This window comes from Podarcis raffonei, chromosome 11 (assembly GCF_027172205.1).
Source record: "Podarcis raffonei isolate rPodRaf1 chromosome 11, rPodRaf1.pri, whole genome shotgun sequence".
Classification (NCBI taxonomy): Eukaryota; Metazoa; Chordata; class Lepidosauria; order Squamata; family Lacertidae; genus Podarcis; species Podarcis raffonei.
In genome coordinates this window covers 14,249,317-14,270,799 of record NC_070612.1, presented here as the reverse complement: position 1 = coordinate 14,270,799, position 21,483 = coordinate 14,249,317, and the positions used below count along the sequence as shown (strand labels likewise).

At 41.2% G+C, this 21,483-nt stretch overlaps 1 protein-coding gene across 5 annotated transcripts in view; it reads right to left on the bottom strand.

The window, feature by feature from the left end:
• Positions 1 to 21,483, bottom strand: part of WDR7 (WD repeat domain 7) — a 220,620-nt gene that overhangs the window by 62,628 nt on the left and 136,509 nt on the right. For all 5 annotated transcript variants that reach the window (XM_053407606.1, XM_053407607.1, XM_053407608.1 and 2 more), the window contains one exon: positions 12,805 to 12,991. In XM_053407606.1, the coding sequence (XP_053263581.1) occupies positions 12,805 to 12,991 (187 nt within the window). The remainder of the gene's footprint in view (positions 1 to 12,804; positions 12,992 to 21,483) is intronic.

Below are 21,483 nucleotides of genomic sequence, written 5' to 3'. Positions count from 1 at the left end.
GCAATACGCACATCACTCTGCAACGATTACTACTGCAATCAGCCAAGTACAGTTGGTGTCTCTCTCCCCGCCGCCCCGCCCTGTCTTATCCCGGCTGACAGGGCCAAAGAGGCCTGGAATTACTGACTTCATTTCCATTTGGGCTTGCTGCATTAAGTCAGCTTCTTCCAAACTTCAGTCTTTCCAAAAGCAGACCAGCCACCACCAAAAACATGGTGTTCAGGTGCGGAATTTCTTACATTGCTCTGGACAAAATTTATTCAAACACAAAATATCTGGTTGTTTGTTGCCAACAACACCACTGACTTTAGGATACTGGAAAGCACAGGGATTAGTATGCTACGATGAACAACCAGTAAGCAGCCAGTGAACAATCAGTAATTTATACAGTAGAAAAAACTTTAAATTTAGGTTGCTTTTGTTGGCCAACAACTGCGAAAAGATCCTTCCTGCTAGTCTCACTGTAGGGCATTTGTAAACACCTCAACTGGGCTTGATGTATGGCTAATACCTAGACATTTGAAAATATAGTTAATGGGTGTAGTAACCTGGAGAGACAGCTTTGAGTAAGGCATTTGGAACAGTTAAAGTAAGTATCAGCTTTCTTCATCCTCAGAATAGCATTTAACAATATTTCTCAGCCTAAATCTATGTGGAGTAGAGAGCAATGTAGAGAAAACAGGAGCCAACTCCTGGGGGCTTTGGCCCCCACAATAAAATCTTTGAGGGGGCTGGGCCCTCACAAAGTTGATAGGCATTCCCATTAAATGGTATGTGTGCACTGCATCATGTGATCATGTGGGGTGGTGTTTACCTGGTCCCCACAATATTTTATTCAAGTTGGCACCCCTGACAGACAGACAGAACACAAACCTAAGCCAATTGTGGTTTGATACAGGGTACTTTGCAGTTTTGGTAGGCTCCCTTGTCAAGGGAGGAGATAATCTCCGTTTGAGAATTTCTGCTTTATCTATATAATATTTGTAAAACAACCTGGACTCCATTAAGTAACTAGTACTTTATTATCTGCTGACAAGCAGATACTATATAATACAATGAAAAAGGTCCAGTTAATGGTCTGGCCATCATGAGCGGGGCTCCAACTTGCATACTCGCTGCTTCCATTACACCAATCTCCTCCTTCAGTTCCTGGTGTAAATAAACCACTGTGAGATGTCTAAATTGAGCAACTTCAGGTTTGCTCCAAACAGGAGGCAAAGGAAGAATTAAAAGTGTCCAGTTGTAAGGAGAACATGAGCAAATTCCAAAGCCTGATAATGCTGATAATCACTGTAAGATCCTTCCCACCTTCTTCTAATCATTTGCAGAGAGAACCTTTTTGGTTAAGCTGAATCGCAAGGATTTGGATCCAAGGAAGCAGGTTGCTATTTCCACTGACTTCCCCCTCAATTTGCATCTGCCTGCAAATAAGAAGAGCCCGCAGGATCAGGCCAATGGCCCAGCTAGCCCTGCATCCTGTTCTCACAGTGGCCAACCAGATGCCTGCAGGAAGCCTGCAAGCGGGCATGAATGCAATGGCCCTCTGCCCAACTGCGATTCCCTACAACTGGTGTTCCGAACCATAGTGTCTCTGACAGTGCAGGTATAACACCGTCATTGTGGCTAGGAGATACACAGAGTCTCATCCCCCAAGTTTTACTCTAATCCTTTTTTTAAGGCCGTCAAAGTTGGTGGGCATCACTGCCTCCTGTTGGGGTGAGTTCCATAGTTTAACTATGTGCTGCTGCACAAAGAAGTGCTTTTATCTGTTCTGAATCTCCCAACATTTGGCTTTGTTGGGTGCCCACAACTTCTGGTGTTATGAGACAGGGAGAAAAAACTTCCCCATCCACTTTTGCCACGCCATGCATAAGATTATAAACTTCAATCGTGTCACCTCTTCCTCACCTTTCATTTACACTAACAAGTCCCAAATGATGTAACCATTGATGCTCAGAATCAGTTTTGTCTTTGTGTAGGCACTGAATGGACACGGGTGGCACTGTGGGTTAAACCACTGAGCCTAGGGCTTGCCAATCAGAAGGTCGGTGGTTTGAATCCCTGCGATGGAGAGAGCTCCCGTTGCTTGGTCCCGGCTCCTGGCAACCTAGCAGTTTGAAAGCATGTCAAAGTGCAAGTAGATAAATAGGTACCGCTCCGGCGGGAAGGTAAACGGCATTTCTGTGTGCTGCTCTGGTTCGCCAGAAGTGGCTTGGTCATGCTGGCCACATGACCCGGAAGCTGTACGTCAGCTCCCTTAGCCAATAAAGCGAGATGAGCACCGCAACCTGAGAGTCGGTCACGACTGGACCTAATGGTCAGGGGTCCCTTTACCTTTTTAGGCACTGAATACAGCAAGGATGATGGGCAGGAAAGAGCCCTGTTCTATGAGCTAACACTTCTTTAAAAAATCCAAAAACATTCTTTTGCAATGTCACTTAGCATAACGCTACTTACAGTTAAAAAAACTGTTGGCTGAGAATTCTGTTAGGTAACATGATGGAATGAAGAAAGAGGAGTAAAAAACTTCCCTCTCTATTTTTTTAAAGATGAGAAAAAGTCTAGAAAGACGACAAAACGAGAGCTGGAGCTCATGATTTTTCTACATTTGGGAAAAGGGGGTACAGAATCCTTGTACCTTCTTATCAGACTGGGTGACTTCAACACTTACCCATTTACCCAAGACCCTTTTACTGCCTCGGATCAAGCAGAATGAGCAAGTAGCATTTTTAACAGGGTTATCAACAATTCAAGTATTTTCCTTTCAAATGATTCGATGCACTTAAATGTATTTGCATGAATAAATAAAAAAATACCCAAACCTTAACATGGATGCTGTTTCGAGACGCTGAAGCGTAAATTACGGTAACTCACAAATTGGTTTTTCTAGAAAGTCATTGAAATAACCTCAGAATCAAACAAAGGAGTTACCAGGCCACCAGTTACAACTTACCTTCACAAATCAATCAACTTAAACTTTAGTGGATTAATCTGTTGATTGATGGCAACAGCTGTACTGAAAGCCATGGTGTACCCTTGGACACGGCACACATGTCTAAAGATTCACGAAAAATTGGAAGCTCCTCCCAGATCAATGCCCTACTCAAGCCTCCTCCTATCTCTTTCTTCTGCACACATACCCCCTTGCTGCCACGGGATAAACTTGCAAAATGTTGTACTTATGAACCTTCTGAGTGCAGCCCTGGAAAGAGGCAGCTGTATTAAAAAGGTAACATGCAAAGTCCGAAGAATTTCTGTCCTAAGAAAGATCTGTATGTGTTTCTGCCAACAGCACTCTCCCTCCTCCTGTCGGGCAAAGCATGGATCCCCCCCCCCCGAAAAGCAACAGGCTCCTTGTTAATTCATTAATGACACTCTGTAGTGTTAGTATGTTGCCAGAGATTAACCTCTTCCTATAGCTGGGCCAGCTGGTCTGTCAGAGCAAGAAATCTGCATGAAGGAGCAGGCACACTGCACCAAGTCAGAAGACCAAAATAGAGGCAGATGCAAAGCTAAGATGGGCAAGGAAGAGCCAGGCTGGTCCCAGTGCTTAATATTTTATTGAGGAGTTTACTCTTCCACATCATTAACACTACGAGGGGGGCTGCCTACCACTCCCACCTACGCACAGATTGCTGTTATGCAAGAAGCCATATTTATAAAATGCTATGGGTGTTACTAAGGGACGTGGGTGGTGCTGTGGGTTAAACCACAGAGCCTAGGACTTGCCGATCAGAAGGTCGGCGGTTCGAATCCCCGCGACGGGGTGAGCTCCCGTTGCTCGGTCCCTGCTCCTGCTAACCTAGCAGTTCGAAAGCACGTCAAAGTGCAAGTAGGTAAATAGGTACCGCTCTGGCGGGAAGGTAAACGGCATTTTCGTGCGCTGCTCTGGTTCGCCAGAAGCGTCTTAGTCATGCTGGCCACATGACCCGGAAGCTGTACGCCGGCTCCCTCGGCCAGTAAAGCGAGATGAGCGCCGCAACCCCAGAGTCAGTCATGACTGGACCTAATGGTCAGGGGTCCCTTTACCTTTTTATGGGTGTTACTGTTAAAAGAAATCTGTAGCATGAATAGGATATTGATTGGGGAGGGACTGGGCCAAAGCTTGGTGCGACAGGACACGCTTTGCAAAAGATCCTAGGTTCAGTTTATTTTGCATCGCCAGTTATGAAGACCAGGCAGCAAGTATGAAAACCTTCTCTGCTAGAGACTCTGGAGAGCCACTTCTGGTTATGGTAGACTATAGTGGGCTGAATGGATAAGCAGTAAAACAGCTCCCTGTGTTTCTATGATATTGCTACTGGTGTTAATGCTATGGTACTAGAATACTCCATAAGATCTAACAGTTACAAAGATATTAGAATGCTTCACCATACAGAATAACTAAGAAAAGGGTGGTATCCAATGCATTTGTTCCTTTAGCACAAGGATTTCCACTTGTGCAATGGAGCAACCCTTCTCACCATGAACCCTCCCCCAGATCTGTCCCAGAACAGATTTAAGGTGTGTAGGAAGAGGAGAGGGAAGGGAAGGTCCATTGAACAGCCAAAATTCCTTGTGTTGATGGAATGAATGAGTAGATTGAATACTGAAGATATTTAATGAAGATGAAGACAATGTTTCAGTTTAGATATTCAGCATATTCCCCTAACACGCACGCAACCCCCTTTTTTTCTTTTGAAAGAGTAAACTTTTAACAGATCTGGACCTTGCTTTAATTGTCAAGCCTATAGAGCAGAGCTTTCCAAACTGTGTGTCACAACACAACAGTGTGTCGGCTGCAGTGAGCAGGTGTGTCACGCAAACGCTCCCTGTGCTCCTCCTGGGGCTGGAAAGGGGTTAGTTTAACCTCTGGTTTGAAAGTAAAACTGAATTACTGTGTCATGAAATGATGCGTGTCTAAAAAGTGTGTCACCAACATGAAAAGTTCGGAAAGCTCTACTACAGAGCATGCATGGGTGGCAAACCTGTGGCCCAACAGATGTTTCTGTACTACAACTCCCAGCATCCCTGACCACTGGCTGTGTGAGCTGGAGCTGATGAGAGCTGAGTCCAGCAATACCTTGAGGATCACAGGTTCCTCACACCTGCAACAGAGCACCTGGTCAGCTCATGATTCAGATCCACAAGTAAGGCACGCCCTGATGTAAGAGAGATCACACCAGTGATGCCAGCACCATTTAAAGAAAGGATTGTATGGAAAGAAATAAAAAACAGAGGAGTGGTATCCAAATGCAAAAAAATAGCCAGAGTTCCTTTATTGTTGCAAAGAATACAGCAGGCACACTTTCTCAGTCCTTCGGGGTGAGCTGCCACCGACAAACTCTCTTTTTTGTACAACCATTATTTGTCTTTCAATGGAACATTTCCTAGCACTGAAAAAGCAAGACAGAAGATGGATAAATACATGCCAAATAATTCAAATGTGTCCCATATTGTAGGCTTAGGTTGACGGGTTCCGAGTGGGTTGGAACTTCTGCTGAGGAGTATAGCACAGTCGAGCTTCCATAACAACATAGCAGAGAATAGCTTTCCAAGAGGAAGTGGATGCCGGTTTTTGATGCCTCCATATCAAAGGAAAGGGTGGAGGCTCCTGCAATGGGCACCCTGCTAAAATGCCTGCCTTTGCACAGGTCCTGAAAGCATTGCACTGGCTGCCAGTGAGCTATCAGGACCAATTCAAGGTGTTGGCACTATTATATAAAGCCCTAAAGCAGGCATAGGCAAACTCCAGCCCTCCAGATGTTTTGGAAGTACAATTCCCATCATCCCTGACCACTGGTCCTGTTAGCTAGGGATGATGGGAGTTGCAGTCCCAAAACATCTGGAGGGCTGGAGTTTGCCTATGCCTGCCCTAAATGGTTTGGAACCTGAATACCGAAAAGAGCATCGCCCCCAATAGCAACTACCCAGACCCTACAATCTGCAGGTGTGACAGGGTATTTTCAGTGGTGGCTCCCTGTTTTTCAAATGACATCCCTATTCAGGTGTGTCTGTCAACATCATGATTCACTTTAAGGAGAAATCTGAAAACATTCCTATTTCCCTAGACATTTTGGTGGGTGAGGAATTCTGTTCTTTGCAACTCTGAGATCCCTGGGCGGAGTAATGGTTTTAACTGTAACTTTTTCGAGAATGTTTTTAAATGCAATTGTTTTTAGACTGTTTGGCACCTTAGGGTGGGACATAAAGTCAGCAAATAAATAAATAAATAAATAAATGGCATGTGTTGTCCTCTGCCCCAGCTCAATCAATGATGATATAATCTCAACCTTTAACTTATTAGTATTTTCCACTCACTGCAACCAATATAGTTAACAAGTAGGTTACAGTACTTAAAGGGCACAAAGCTGGGGATTTGGGGGGATGGGGGAATTCTTTCTTTTTAGTTGAAAAATATGAAAACAACTAAGACTTACAAATACTATGATGAAAAGCATTTTCATAAGGTCACTTCAAGATGATAAAAGGGTAGAAACATTCCTTTCAACCACCCTAAAAAACCACCCAGTTGCACAACCCAAAGCATATGCACATTTGTCTCAACACACAATATACTTAATTTGTAAACAACTTGTTCATAAGTATGTAAACACTTATGAATTTAAAAGAATAACTCCAGTTCATATATTTCTGATGCTAGCAATTCAGAGGCACAAAGGCTGTAGCTCCACTTACCCAGGAGTAAGCCCTCCTGACCTCAATACGGCTTATTTCTGAATACATGTGTAGGATGGCACCATAACATGCACAAATGTTTTATTGCTGGGCAACTGGGTTGTAGAACTTTCTGTTTATTACGAGGAAATCACTAATCCCCCCCCCCAAAATATGACCACTCCATTCAACTCAGAAGGACAAACGAGCCCTTCATGAATTCTTTGGGTAGAAGATATCTAAGCCTTGGTATCTGATGTTCATATCCTGCAATCTCTCCACTGGCTCCCAGGTTCTCACTCACAATCAGATATATTTTTCCTTATATATATTTTTTGTACGACCGGAGTCTATATGTTGCTTGCCATCATCGATTAATGCAGCCTGAAGATAGAAAGGGCTCTCACTGCCACCAAGGTCTGCTTCGATGCAATTTCCGTCAAAATGGATGGGAGCTATGCAGGAACGGTACTGATAAATTGCACCCCCTCAAAAAAAACAACAAAAAACCCCACCACTTAAAAAAAACAAATTAAAAGCCGGTGCTTAATTATACCAAAGTGTGCAAGAACAAACTGTACAGAGTAATCTGAATCAAACTGCAGCTTATAATTCAAAGGAGGGAAATTATGGGTAACAAAGATCCCTACAGATGTCCAAGCCTAGAAATCAAAGCCTAATTAATGCTAGAAAAATACTCTTAATCCTTCTGTGCAGTTCCACTCAACATATCTTCCACAGTCTAATCTCTCTCTTTTTTTCCGGGGGGTGTGGGGGGGGGAGGGAGGTGAGAGGCACAAGATGGCAGGGGGAGTGAGATGGGTTTAGACCTCGTGCAGGAGAAAATTCAAAGCTCGGCAGAATACTGCAGCTTCGGCGATGTGTTTTATTCAGTGTGCACGCACACACAGATGTGCACCGAACACACAAAAAGATAAACACCGCGTGTGTTTTTCTTTGTCAATAAATGCGGAGTGGTTTCCCCCTTTCCCCCCCCCCTCGGAACCACACGCTCGACATAAAAGCTCCTTTATAAACCATGCTTAACATCACAGACAGAAGCGAGGCAGCTGTGCGCTCTTATTGTTGTGCACGGTAAATCAGGCACAAAAAAGGGGCAGCTCAGCAGGGCACCGGGAGGGTAAGATGCACACTTAACCCCCTGCACACTTTGTTGCTCCATTTCTTTCCATCTTAAGTCCTTCTGCAAGCCAGTACTGTACCTGTCACGGATGTAACAGGCCGTTTTCAATCTAAATCTTGTTATGGATTAATAAGCAAACACTTTCTCGCTTATTATGCAATTTATCATGATGAAAATTGCATTGGTCTCCTCAAGGCTACATGCTGATACATTCATTTATTCAGCAGCTCTGTATACAGGGAGCAATACTAATCTTTATGACAGCTAGAGATGCGCTAGGAAGCTGAAAATAGAATCCTTAATAATAATAATAACAATAACAACAGCAAAAACTATAAATGGTCTTCATGAAAGCTGTATTTAAAGATACAGACAGAAATATACCTACTCCCCAAAGAGACAAGAAGATTTTACTTAAAACATTTCAAGCTGGTACCAGCACTTTATATCCATTACCTCTTTCACTTTGCCAGAAAACGCACTGAAAAGGTTGCTCTGAATATTCATCTCTGCACTATGTACACAAAAAGTCCAAGTCATTTGATGACTCAGAATGATGACTAGGGATATTCATATAAGGCAAGCAATTGTGCAGGTCTGTTTCGTTGACATGGTAATCTACCTCAATCACATGATATTGAACAGAATTTTTTTTATAAAGAAAAACTTAATGCAAGGAAAGAGTAGCTATTACTATTCTTACAGTAATATAATTACAGAATTGAAGGAAAATTGTTGATTTCAAAATGATAAGAGAGATGGTGTGCATGTTTGTGTGTATGTGTGTGTGTGTGTAAAAAGAAATAGTTTAATGTAAACACAGTACCAACTGCATGGAAGGATCAGAATTAAACCTTATTTCTTTCACATTCATATAAATGAAATTTTAATAGAATGTGTAATAACAGTTTATTCCCTTTCAAAAGATGAGAGTTAGGGCTCTTTGTGCAGTGATAATCTAAATTTAAAAGAAAAAGAAACAGCTGAATCGTTGAAACTTTGAAATCAGCTGGAATTACTGGAGACTTATTGAAGGATTCTACACATATGCTATAGAGTAAGTACTATCAGTTGTGTATGCTGCAAAACGATTCTGTGGGGTACACAAAGAAATCCCAATTTCTACCATGGCACATCTAAATTTCTTTTCATGGCAAACTGCAGTGCCAAGGCTGCAGGCAGAAATGCAGTTTCCCCCCCCAATCTTCTTCTTTTTGCCTGTTATCTGCTCCATAAATAATTAAAATGAATGCATGGAAAATTCATCAGCAGTATGAGAGGGGGAAAGTATACTGAGAGCTTGAGAGAAAATTGTGCAACTGTCGTTCTCATACGTGCAAGAGTGTGTTGTCTCATCCATGACATTTATATTCTCAGATGCTTGAGCATGCCTCAGAATATAATTTTTGAGCTAGGAGTGCACAGATCAAAACACATTCTTGTCACAGAGATGACTTTATTGTCTTTTTCTTTAGGCAAGGCACATGAATTGCTAACACTGCAGCAGAACTAGAGGCTAATACCGGATTGTTCTTTTTCCCAACCAAAATATAGTCTGCTACTTAACTTTTTTTTTAATGATTTCTGCTTTTGCAAGTTTTTTTTTAAATTATGTGGTTTATGTATTGTACATTATTATTTATTGTATTATTTCCGTTTTTGTAAGCTGCTCTGAGTATTCACCAAGCAGAAGACAGAGGGTAGAGGCATTAAATATTCTTAATATTAATACTAATACAAATATCACTATCAGAAAGAATGGTGACATATTGTGCTACAAGCATCAAACAAAGGGATTAAAGAAAAAGATGAAACAAAGTTTGCTGAACAGACTTTGCATCGGAAGCAAAAATTAACAAATGGTCAGCTCTGAACAAACTTTTCATATAATTTTTAAATAGCAAGGAGCAATAATAAACTTACACCTACACGTTGTTATATTTTGTGATTTTAGAACACTTTGGTTTTATTGAGTGGCATAAATCTATTTGTGACTAGAGATCTGGCATGTTCTGCTTTAGTTGCTTATAAAAATCAGGGCAACTAAATCAAAGTTTGTAAGTTAAATTGATTAACCATGTATATACTGGAATGAAATGTAATTTTTTAAAATGCAAGTCTGTAGTTTGGTGTCATTTTTGTTGTTGTTGCTGTTCTGGCCTTCTGCCTAGAATAACAACAATTGCCTGACAAACTTATGTTGTGCTAGGGAAGAAGTGAACACCCAAATGTGTTGATTTCCCCCCCAAGTTAAAGTACAATTTTAACTGGCCAACAAAACAGTAATCAGAGATCGTGCTTTTTCATCATGGAGGATGTGAGGAGAAGAGCAATTATCAACGCTTTTTACAAAAGCAGGCATGTATCTATATAAGAGAATACAATCCTGCCCAATAGTGCAGGAAAATGTCCCTGTGGGTTTTAAGAGGCAGTTGAAAGCAGCTATGAATTAAAGCACTTGACCATCCTAATAGCTGAACAATATTTTTTATATTTCATCTTACAAGGAAAGGTTGTGCTCACAATGAAAACACCCACTGCCGCTATATTCCCACCTCCCTTTTAAAAAAAATAAAGTACATGGTTATATTGATTGCCTTTACTCCAAGGATTTATCAGATACATCTGTTTATAAGATATAACTTGTTCACATATTTCCATGAAATAAACAAGTCTTAAGCAATGAAACTCAAAACATTTATACAGATGATCTGATTTCATCATTTTAATTGACTGTATTTGCTATCTATTTGAACTGAAGAATGTGAGATTGAGCACAGTGTACATTTAAGAAATTTCCCCCACATCTATCTATCTATCTATCTATCTATCTATCTATGGAAAAAGGTTGTCTTGAAATATTTTTTACCTAGGCAATATATATATATATATATATATATATATATATATATATATATGGCATTACTATACTTTAAAAACTACAGCAGGTGGATCCCCCTTTCCCAAAGTAATCTGGATACATAAAATAATAATCAAAACCTTGTTTTTGTTTTTTGTTTTTAGAAAATATGGTGTACTTTTTAAAGGGTCATAAAGGAAGTCATTTTCTTCAACCTGCACAACAAGACCGAGTTATCAGTTTTAGAACTGCTGTATGGAACTAGCTATTCATATTTATTTACTGTAATATTATGCTTGCCATAATATTAGCGGTCCCAATTTATCTACTTGCACTTAAGCATGCTTTCGAACTGCTAGGTGGGCAGGAGCTGGGACCGAAAGACGGGAGCTCACTCCGCCGTGGGGATTCGAACGGCCGACCATATGATCGGCAAGTCCTAGGCACTGAGGTTTTACCCACAGCGCCACCTGCGTCCCTTACAGTAAATATTTATTTACTGTAATATTATGCTTGCCAGTCTGCCCTAGTACTAAATTAAAAGAGTAAGAGAGAATACAACCCTCTTCATGCATCTTACATGCGTGAAGAGGGCATGCATGTGAAGCGAGTGGGATCCGGCCCACTAGCAATGTTCCTTTGATATCAATGCACACACCAGCTGCGTTCCCTGCTGGCCATGGATTCACTCCAATATGAATGCGAACAGAAGCCCTGGACAATCAAAGTTGCTGTTCACACGGAAGAAACCATACATGCATACAGATGTAGATGTGCAAGGCAAATGTGTGGCATGGGGCGCGACTGGTGTGCACATGGGTGCGTGATTGTGACTGCATACCTAGCAGTCACAATCTAGCTTGGTCTCCCACACGTATCCTCTTCAAGTACCTGCCTGAAGAGGACTTTTGTCTTAGCGTAAGCAGATTGATTGGAGGAGATAACGAAAAGGCAAGGAATAAAAAGTATTGATTCTTTCCCATTTTACATGCAGTATGGAGTCATATTTGAAAGATGGGTGTCAGGTTTCGTAAGAGATCACACTAGATCACACCTAATACGTCAAAAGTGCACAACAAAACATACTAATTTTGAACATGTGTTTGAACCATAAAAAGAGCAGGAGCTTTGATGTTGCCCATCGACAATGGGCACCACTTGGTCACTAGATGGGGCAGGCACACAAGGCCCTGGTGTCTTCCCCACTATGGTGAGATATAATGTATTCCTATTAAAATCCTAATAATTGTTGCTAAATTTGCACCTATACATGTTGATCAAGGGCCTGGAAACCAAGTCCTATGAGGAATGGTTGATGGAACTTGGAAGTTTAGTCTGGAAAAGAGGAGATATGGTAGCCGTTGACAAATATCTAAAGGGCTGTCGCATGGAAGATGGAGTAAGCCAGTGTAAGAGCCAGTGTGGTGTAGTGGTTAAGAGCGGTAGACTCGTAATCTGGTGAACCGGGTTTGCGTCCCCCTCCTCCACATGCAGCTGCTGGGTGACCTTGGGCAAGTCACACTTCTCTGAAGTCTCGCAGCCCCATTCACCTCACAGAGTGTTTGTTGTGGGGGAGGAAGGGAAAGAAGAATGTTAGCTGCTTTGAGACTCCTTAGGGTAGTGATAAAGCGGGATATCAAATCCAAACTCTTCTTCTTCTCCTGCTCTGAAAGCTAGGACCTGAACCAATAGCTTCAAGTTACAGGAAAGGAGATTCCGACTGAACAGAAGAACCTTCTGACAACAAGAGTGGTTAGATAGTTGGAACAGTTTCCCTCGGGAGATTGTGAACTTTCCTTCCTTGGAGATTTTTAAGCAGAGGTTGGGTGGCCACCTGTCATGGATGCTTCCGTTGAGATTCCTGCATTGCAGGGAGTTGGGACTAGTTGGCGCTCAGGACCCCTTCCAACTATACAATTCTACGATTCTATATAAATTACCATATGCTGATTTTATGCAAATTGCTATCCTCTTTTTGTGTGTGAGTGTTTGTATGTGTGAATCAAACCCACTTTTCTGGCAACGTGTAACTGGCCCCCTAGACCTTGGTGTTACTGGATATCTCAATGAAAACCACGTGAAACAAAACCAATTACTACTACCCCCCGACAACACGCCCCAAATTATTGGGTGAAATACATACTTTGCAAGTTGCTTCTCAGCATCAGCACAGAGCTCCAATAGGCCCATCAGCACTGCAGAGACATCCATATAAGGCTCCCATACCGTAAACCCTCGTCCTATGAGATCAATGGCAGTTCTTCTGATGGTGCTGTGTGGCGGAAGTTTTGGGCTGGGAGGCTGCAGCAGAAGATACGTCAAGGCCTTGCCTGCCACACAAGAAACATTAGAAAGCCAGAGTCATGAAAAAGAGATCAAACACAGATTACTATGATCTAGAGAGGTCCCCCCCAAGAGATCTGCAATTCCCAGAGTCCCCAGGGAAGAGGGATTGACCATTAAACCGTTTCGGGAATTGCAACTTAACAACTGTCAGCATCCTTAACAGACTACAGTTCCCATGACTCTTTGGAGAAGGCCGCAACTGTTTAAGGCAGCATGATAGTGGTTTTGATATATTGTGTGGACGGAGAAAATTACAAATCTTATGGATTCTGGTAAGAAATGCATTTCTGAGCATGTTCAAGATGGTCAAGTATTAAGGATGAAGCAGGAAAGCACTCTCCTGTTCCCAGCAATCTCTCAACACCAGCTCCAACCCACCTCAGAAGGGGGTGTGTGTGTGTGTGTAATTGGGGGGGAGGGCGAGGAGAGGCAGAGGGAAGACAGGGGCAAAATCCTTGAGGTTTACTTTTCCCAAGCCCCCTCTTTCCCAAAACAAGCAACTCCACCCTAAAATCACGTACTCTGAAAGACCTGTGTTCTTGAGAATATCCGGTGAACGGTTGGAAGATGAGGTAGGGGAAGGAATCTGCTGATGGTCACCCAAGAGTACTCAAAACTCAACTTTAAAACAAGCAAATGAAACAGAAAAAACAGCTTTTGTTGTAATGTCTGCTGCTTTTTAATCAGCTTTCAACGCAGCGGTGGAGGAAGGGGGAGAAGGCAAGACTTTAATGAGAATACATGCACGGTCTTTAATGACTCCTTAACAACATGCCGGTGACATCATCCGAGAAACCACTAGCAGTGCTTTCAATCTGCATGAATGGTGCAATCTGAGATTTAATTCTAGTGAGTAATGCCGCAGGAGTGGGATGAAGATGTCCTAGCTAGCCTTTAAATCTTAACCCCATGAATGTGTCTGATGAATATGCTGCCCAGCCGCACACTTAATTTTCTTCAAAACACAACTTCTGACTCAGAGACACTGCTTCCCCAGTTCCTTCTTCAACGGCAGACAGATTAAGAGGTTTCCCTCTCAGTACAAATCCCTTTTTATAACATTTCATTAATTTTCCAACAATAACAAAAACAAAACAAACAATAATAAAGATAAAAACAAAACAAAACAGATTGACTTCCCCCTATTCTCTTTCTTGGTTCCATTGTATATCAAGGTACTATATGTCCATTATAAAGTTTTAACCATTTGAATTACATTGTCCATTCACAATAGAATTACAAGAATTCTCCTCTCAGTATAAATCCCTGACCTTATAATAAAAACTCAGAAGCGGAACACTCATAGAAAGGATTTCTGTAAATGTGTTTATGTTATTAATTTATAATATTTATGGGTCACCTTCCTGTCTATATTCAAGGCAGTTTACAAAGCAACAAATAAAAATGCAATTCAAATTATAATAAAATAGAAAATAATACAAAACCTCCCATTAAAAAAAGCAGCAATAATAAATATGCTTGCAGATCGAAGAGAAAACCAGATATTTTTTTTTTTTTAACACGACTATCAACCCGAAGGTTGAAATAGCAGAATAGAGAATAATGAACAAGCCAGTGAAAATAAGTAGGTCTTCAAGACCAGGAGTGTGGTGCTTTATTAGGGAGCGGTGTCAGTTGGCAAGTCATCGGAGAAACCTCTCATAACAGTGCCTGTTAATTTCACTAAACTTAGTGTTGGGGGGGAAAGCCCTGATCTTGCTCTTTTTAACTGGTTTTGAACTCAACTGCAAATTACTTTCTTCTGCCTCTTCTAGGGAAAGTTTTGTGTTGTTTTTACTTTGTTGTTTTAATTTTTGCATTTTAAATATTGCATAGTCTTTGCTTGTATTTTACAAGCCGCCTAGAGAATTGTATTCATTCGTGGTCACGCATACCTGACAGTTAATATCACATTCATGGCTTATTCAACACAGGTTCATGTTGTTGTTTTTAACCTTTAAATCCATGCCAACTTGCCTGCACATTAAAATAAATGACTGAAGCTTGTCTTATTTTCCTGCCACTAAGTTCAATGAAACTGAACTGGCAATATATCGCTAAACATGATGTGTATGTGATGCAAAAATCACAATGTGGGAAAAATTGTGAAGCCAGCCAATGCTTCTCTCGATTCTTGCAACCCCTTTTAATTCTGTTGGCTCAGCTCTCCCCAGCCTCATGCAGGCGGCCGTGAATCAGAAGAGCAGGCAAAAGTCACGATGCAGGAAAAACTGTGAAGCCAGCCAATGACTCTGTGCAGCTCCATCCTTATTCCAGACATCGTGATACATTGGTATATCATGATTTTTAGCTGGTGATATTCACAGTGCTGAAAACTAGATACAGTGGTACCTTGGTTGTCAAACACCTTGGTACTCAAACAACTTGTAACCCAAACACTGCAAACCCAGAAGTAAGTGTTCTGGTTTGCGAAGCTTTTTCGGAAGCCGAACATGCTCCGTTTTGAGTGTTACACTTCCAATTTGAGTGCCATACTTCCGTTTTGAGTGTCACGCTGAGGTCTGTCTGTTTTTGCTATTTATTTTGCATTTTTGCTTTTGTGGCTCTTTTTGTTTTGTTTTTGTGACGGTGTGGAACCCAGTTCAGCTACTGATGGATTGTGTGACTGCAGTACATTGTTTATTGCTTTCATTTTATGGATCAATGGTCTCATTAGATAGTAAAATTCTTGTTAAATTGCTGTTTCTAAAAGTCTGGAACAGATTAATCCATTTTGCATTATTTTCTATGGGAAAGCGTGCCTTGCTTTTGGAACGCTTTGATTTTGGAACGGACCTCCAGAACGGATTAAGTTTGAGAACCAAGGTACCACTGGATTGCCCAGTGACAGTCTTCACCCGTGGGCCTTAATTTTTGCTACTATTTTGCAACGTGCAGGGCTGATTTAGAGAAACCTACAACACCTGATCTTTCTTCCGTATAACTCTTTTCTTCGCTGATCATACATGGTAGATCTTGGCTTTGGCTTGAAGGTGGGATTGGCACTTTTAGGACCACACCGCCAAATCAATGCTGGACAAAAAGAACCTTCCGCCACACTGTGCGTACATGCACGATAGAGCCGAGTGTAGATAAAGAAGAAACGGTTGCCAAAACGGCTGCTGACATCCTCGGATGAAGAGTCAAGCGAAGAAAAGAATGCCACATTAAAATAACGTTGCAATTAATTAGTAGCTCAATTATGGTTGCAACCTCTGGAGATTCCTTATTATAAGCACTTTAAAACCAAATTAGTTCACTAAGATTTATGTTATTACAAAGAATGCCAGATGAATTAATAATGACTGGCCACTTATTTTAAGTGTTGCTAAGTGAACAAAGCTCTCTCACCACTGCTGGGGTCAGACTGAATGGCCGGATTTTACGCTGCACAATTTGTCCACTGTCCACAAATTTACAGGAGAAGGAACTCGTATTTTTTTTTAAAAAAATAAATTTCCATATTGCCCCTCATCCGAAGATCACGGGGCGCCTTACTTGGATGTGGGAAAGGTTCTCAGTTGTAGACATAAGCAGAAGTCATTTCTACCAAGGGATCCATTGCGCTGTCACATTTGGTGCCAACTGAGTGAACATAACACCTTCTTCTTTTTAAATAGTTTTAATAATAATAATAACAATAACTTTTATTTATACCCCGCCCTCCCCAGCCTCAGGGAGGCTAACAACCAATTATAAAAACAAGTTGATTAAAATACAATTTAAAAAACAAGATTAAAATACAACATTAAAACATTAGGATGCAGCCTCTTCACAGGAGGAGAAAGGAAAAAGAAAGAGGGGGAGGGAATCAAACTGATTCTATTTTATTGAGTTTTACAGTTTTATATTCAACACAATCATTATTATCCCAAAGAAAATGTATGGATTCCAATCCCCCCCCCCCTCTCCTTCACTTCCCTCAACTTCCTCTTCTGGTTCTTTAAATATTTGCTTCTCCTGCCCGTCTTATTCTACTTTAATTTCATAATCTTTTAATTAAATACTGTATTGTTATATTCTTATTTTTTTGTACCATTTTTTTCCAAGTTACACCTTACCCTTTATTATTTCCCCATTGTTGCGTCTTTAATCAAACCCTGCAAGTGAGTTGACTTGTTTACAATGTTTTTGTAAGTACAACATAAACTAATCCCAATCTTTTTTGAAGTCTCTGTTGTCCTTGACGCTTAGTTTCCCAGTTAGTGAACATAACAACTCAACTCCCTGGTCCCTGTGCTCCTCCTTCCAAAATTTTCAGGGTATATTCCTTCAGGAACCTCTACAATATATCCCATTTTCACGATAAAGTTATTGCTCACATAATCACAGGGAGGGAGGGAAGCAAAACATTTTTTTTTACTTCTCCCACCAAAATCCGCACACACAAAAACCTGGACCGATTTGTCTGTAATTTGGCAAGTTTCTTAGCCATGGGCATCTCTCCCATGTACGCTGTTTTTATACAGATTTGCCACAAAAAATAATTAGGGGAAATTAAGTCAGTTGGTTAAAAAAAAGAACCACCCCAAAACTGGAAAGACAGTATTTGTATGAAAACCACTGAAATGTGTCAGGGTTTATCCTCCTCAGAAGGGGGTACTATATTTGCAAATTTCATAAACTTCCGTCAAAATGTGAAAGCTACAGATGGTTCTTTAGAAAGAAAAAGAAAGGAACGGAAAGGAAAAGGAAAATTTAATGGTACCCAGTACAATAAAACCCCTGGACCTATTTATCTGAAATTTAGTAAACATTTTTTGCTACTATGCCTTCAAAGCTCATCCATCATAAGATTTTTTTTTTATGGCTATAACTTTTTTCTAATTTTCCCATGGTGAACAGGGAAGTAAAAAAGCTGCTTTCTCACCCAAAGCCAAACTAGGCAGCTACCAGAGCAATGTTTTCCCAAAGTACAAAAGCCTGAGCTGCTTTCTATTTAGACTGCCTTTTAAAGATTATGCTTAAATATTTGTGTGGCACTAACGTTTCCACATTTCTTTATTTTTAATTGGGACATTATATTCTCTGCCATTTTATTGTTTGTTACTTTACAGGTGGGGCTTTCTGGCTGTCCAAATAGTCCATTTTAAATAATAATAATAATAATTTCCTGATTTATCCATGACCTCACACAGTTTTACAACAGACGTCCACAACACACAGTCGCCGTTTCAGTATATTGCCATTACGTCTGCCCTACACTGGTGATCTCCTGCATCCTCGCAGCTTTACGGGCACCAATTGCTTTGGTTCCCCATCCCTACGAAGGAGAGGGAGGTGAAAAGCACTCTGAGCGTTTATGGCTTTCTACAGATAACACAATAAACCCCACATTTTCATTTATGTTTACTGCACTGGAGTTAACAGCTACATTCAATTAGGAGAAGTGACTGGGAGCCTTCCGATCCATACTGTGCTACATCATCAGCTTCCAGCCTGTTAAATGCAAAATTAATATGGTCTCCTCTCTCACCCCCACTATTTTAAACACAAGGGCAGCCCCAGGGCTCCTTCCCCCAAGGGGAACTCACAGGAACTCAGTTCCGGTACCTCTCAGGTGGGCGCAATTGCCATTCCTGTTGAGTTTCGGCACCTCTTTTTCTAGAAAAATAGCACAGGGCAGCCTTTATGTAACAAAAAGGAAAAAGCCTCTGCCATAGTTATGTCCAGATTATGCATACTGAAATTGTGATAATGAATCTTGTAATGGATTATTTTCCTTTTCAAATGAAGGACGCTGAAATAATGAACTACGGCAATCATCCATTAGTAAAATGTGAATGAGGGCTAAACAAGTAACTTTCCTAGATAAATGTAATTGATCATTACTGCGATGCTATTATACAGTTGCTCTTTTTAATATCATTCATTTAGCTACTTATTGCTGTGGTTGAGATAAAGTATTGATTTTTATGTTTTTTCCCTCCTACAGGCAGTTCTCAAAACCCAGCTTCTTATTTTTGTTTATTGAACAAACTGCCTGCCATATTTAGCAGCCGAGAGGTTGCCGGCCAATCAGCACATCTTCCCAGGGACCCAAATTTAACCTATTGGAGGCCAGAGTTGTTTTCAAATGGCTCTTCCTGAGACACATTAAGTGTGCGTTTTAATTTATTAAACATTCCGCTCTCAAATCATTTAAGCCTCCCCCCCCCTTATTTAAATAAAGCGCCTTGGCCCTTGAACACTAGCACATTAGTAAACACCTACTACCTGCAGACACTCTAAATATTTCTCTTGTCAACATTTATCTTGTTTAAATTGAGCTAAGGGGAGAGAGGGGGAAAAAAAAAGATGAACTAAACAAAAGTCACTCTGCTGCCCACTTCTCAGTCTGGACATCTTTGTTTAAGCTTTGACTTGGCTTAAATGAACGAATTAATATTGACAAAAACATCAACTAAGCTAATGAGTTGTTAGTTAAGGCAATAAACATGTCACATTAGAGTCAGCGCAGTGAAGAGGTAATTAGCCCTAGAAAAGCTCCGCTGATCGTGGCTGTTGCGATCCTTTGCTCTTAACCTTTGAGTCCATTATCTAGTGCAGGATGAGCAGTGTCTATGCTAATGCAAATCTGCCAATACATTGGCCTTGGTACAGTAGCCAAGGACTGCATTAGCAAGGCCGTGTGATGGCTGGCGCCTTCCTATTTACCCAGTGTCTATTAACAAGTTTACATAATAGATCAAAGGATTACAATATGCTATATATGCCGATGAATCTGCAAAATAATGCAAACAATAATGGCGCAGCACAGAATAAAGCTGGTTAATTGGCAGCTGTTTACCAAATGAGCAGACTATCCTTGGGAACTTTCGGCAATTTGAGTCTTCCTTGCTATGGTTTCTGATTACATCGAAATAATACCCGAGTGTTCCTTTCTGAATGGAATTTGGAGGGGGGGGGGGAGATGAATTTCCCCAGAACTAATAAATGATGTTTAGATTAAAAGATTTGTATATAGTCCCCAATTTAATTACAAATCCTGTAAAGTAAAAGGAAGCGTTAACCCCTATAGATTTAATCAGTGCAACTTCAAGAACATGGCATACAGAGTTCAGTCATTATCTTCTTCAGTGAAATTATTAGCAACAATTCAGTATGCCAAGCTTTTTTTTTTAAAAAAATTTTTTTATTAGTAATTTCAACATAACATTTTATCAAAAAACATATCATCCTTAACCCTCCCCCCATTTTTCCCTCCCTCCTCCCCCAAATATAACCTCCTCCCCTCCCCCCCGACTTCCCTCAGCTCCTCTCTCTGGTTTATCAACATACAGTGGTACCTCGGGTTAAGAACTTAATTCGTTCTGGAGGTCCGTTCTTAACCTGAAACTGTTCTTAACCTGAAGCACCACTTTAGCTAATGGGGCCTCCCGCTGCCACCACACCGCCGGCACACAATTTCTGTTCTCATCCTGAGGTAAAATTCTTAACACGAGGTACTATTTCTGGGTTAGCAGAGTCTGTAAACTGAAGCATATGTAACATGAAGCATCTGTAACCCGAGGTACCACTGTATGTTATTTTCTGCATGTTACAAAACTGTACAGATCCTTAATTTATCTATCTAGATGTTATCAATGAGAAGTTTGTGAATGTTTATTCAAAACCTGCCAAGGAGTCCAGTTCATTTTGTTGTTTCTTTAAATACTTTGTAAAGGGTTCCCATTCATCTTTAAAATCACAGTTATCCTTGCGTGTCAAGGTCCCCAGGTCCACCCCAATAACTCACACATCACACAGAAATTTTTGTTTAAGATTTTTGGCATAATTTTGGCCACAACTTTATTAAAATACAAATTTGTGAGTGGTTGCGTAGGCATTGGTTGCGACTATCTGCCCCCACCATGGGGGACAGACTGACATTCCGCACGATGCGAAAGTCAGAATAGGGGAATACACTTGGGGGTTAAGCGGAGCAGGGAACCTGCCCTCACCCCAAATGCAACCAGGAGCTCATTGCTATGGCCCGAGCCCCCTTGACAGAGTGGACAAGCAATAGTTAGCCCCCAATTCCTTTAACGGAATCCCTTGCAGCAGCAGCATTAGAGGGGCAGGCACAGCCAATCCATGCCCCTCAACCAACCAAACCATAAACCAATGCCTAACCGCGAACCTTACAAGTTGTGACGATTTGCTACGCAGTAGGCAAAAACCAAATGGCCCCAGCCAATCAGCCAGATGGACAAAATTCCTACCAGGCCCCCGCTCCAAAGCAGATGACCCCATGACAGGCATAGCAAGGTCAAAGCGAACAACCCTATTTTAGGGAGGGAGGGACGGGCAATCCAATGCACGGGTGAAAAGAGGAAGCCCTAGCCTCGTGCAAGGAGTTTTAGTATTTCTGGCTGTCAATCAATAAATGGCAACATTAACTTCTTCCCAACAACAAGGGAAGCCCCAATCGCATCAGTGGCCAACGATCAATTAGCCCGCCCCCCAACTTTGGAGTGTCCTGGCGGCCCCCACC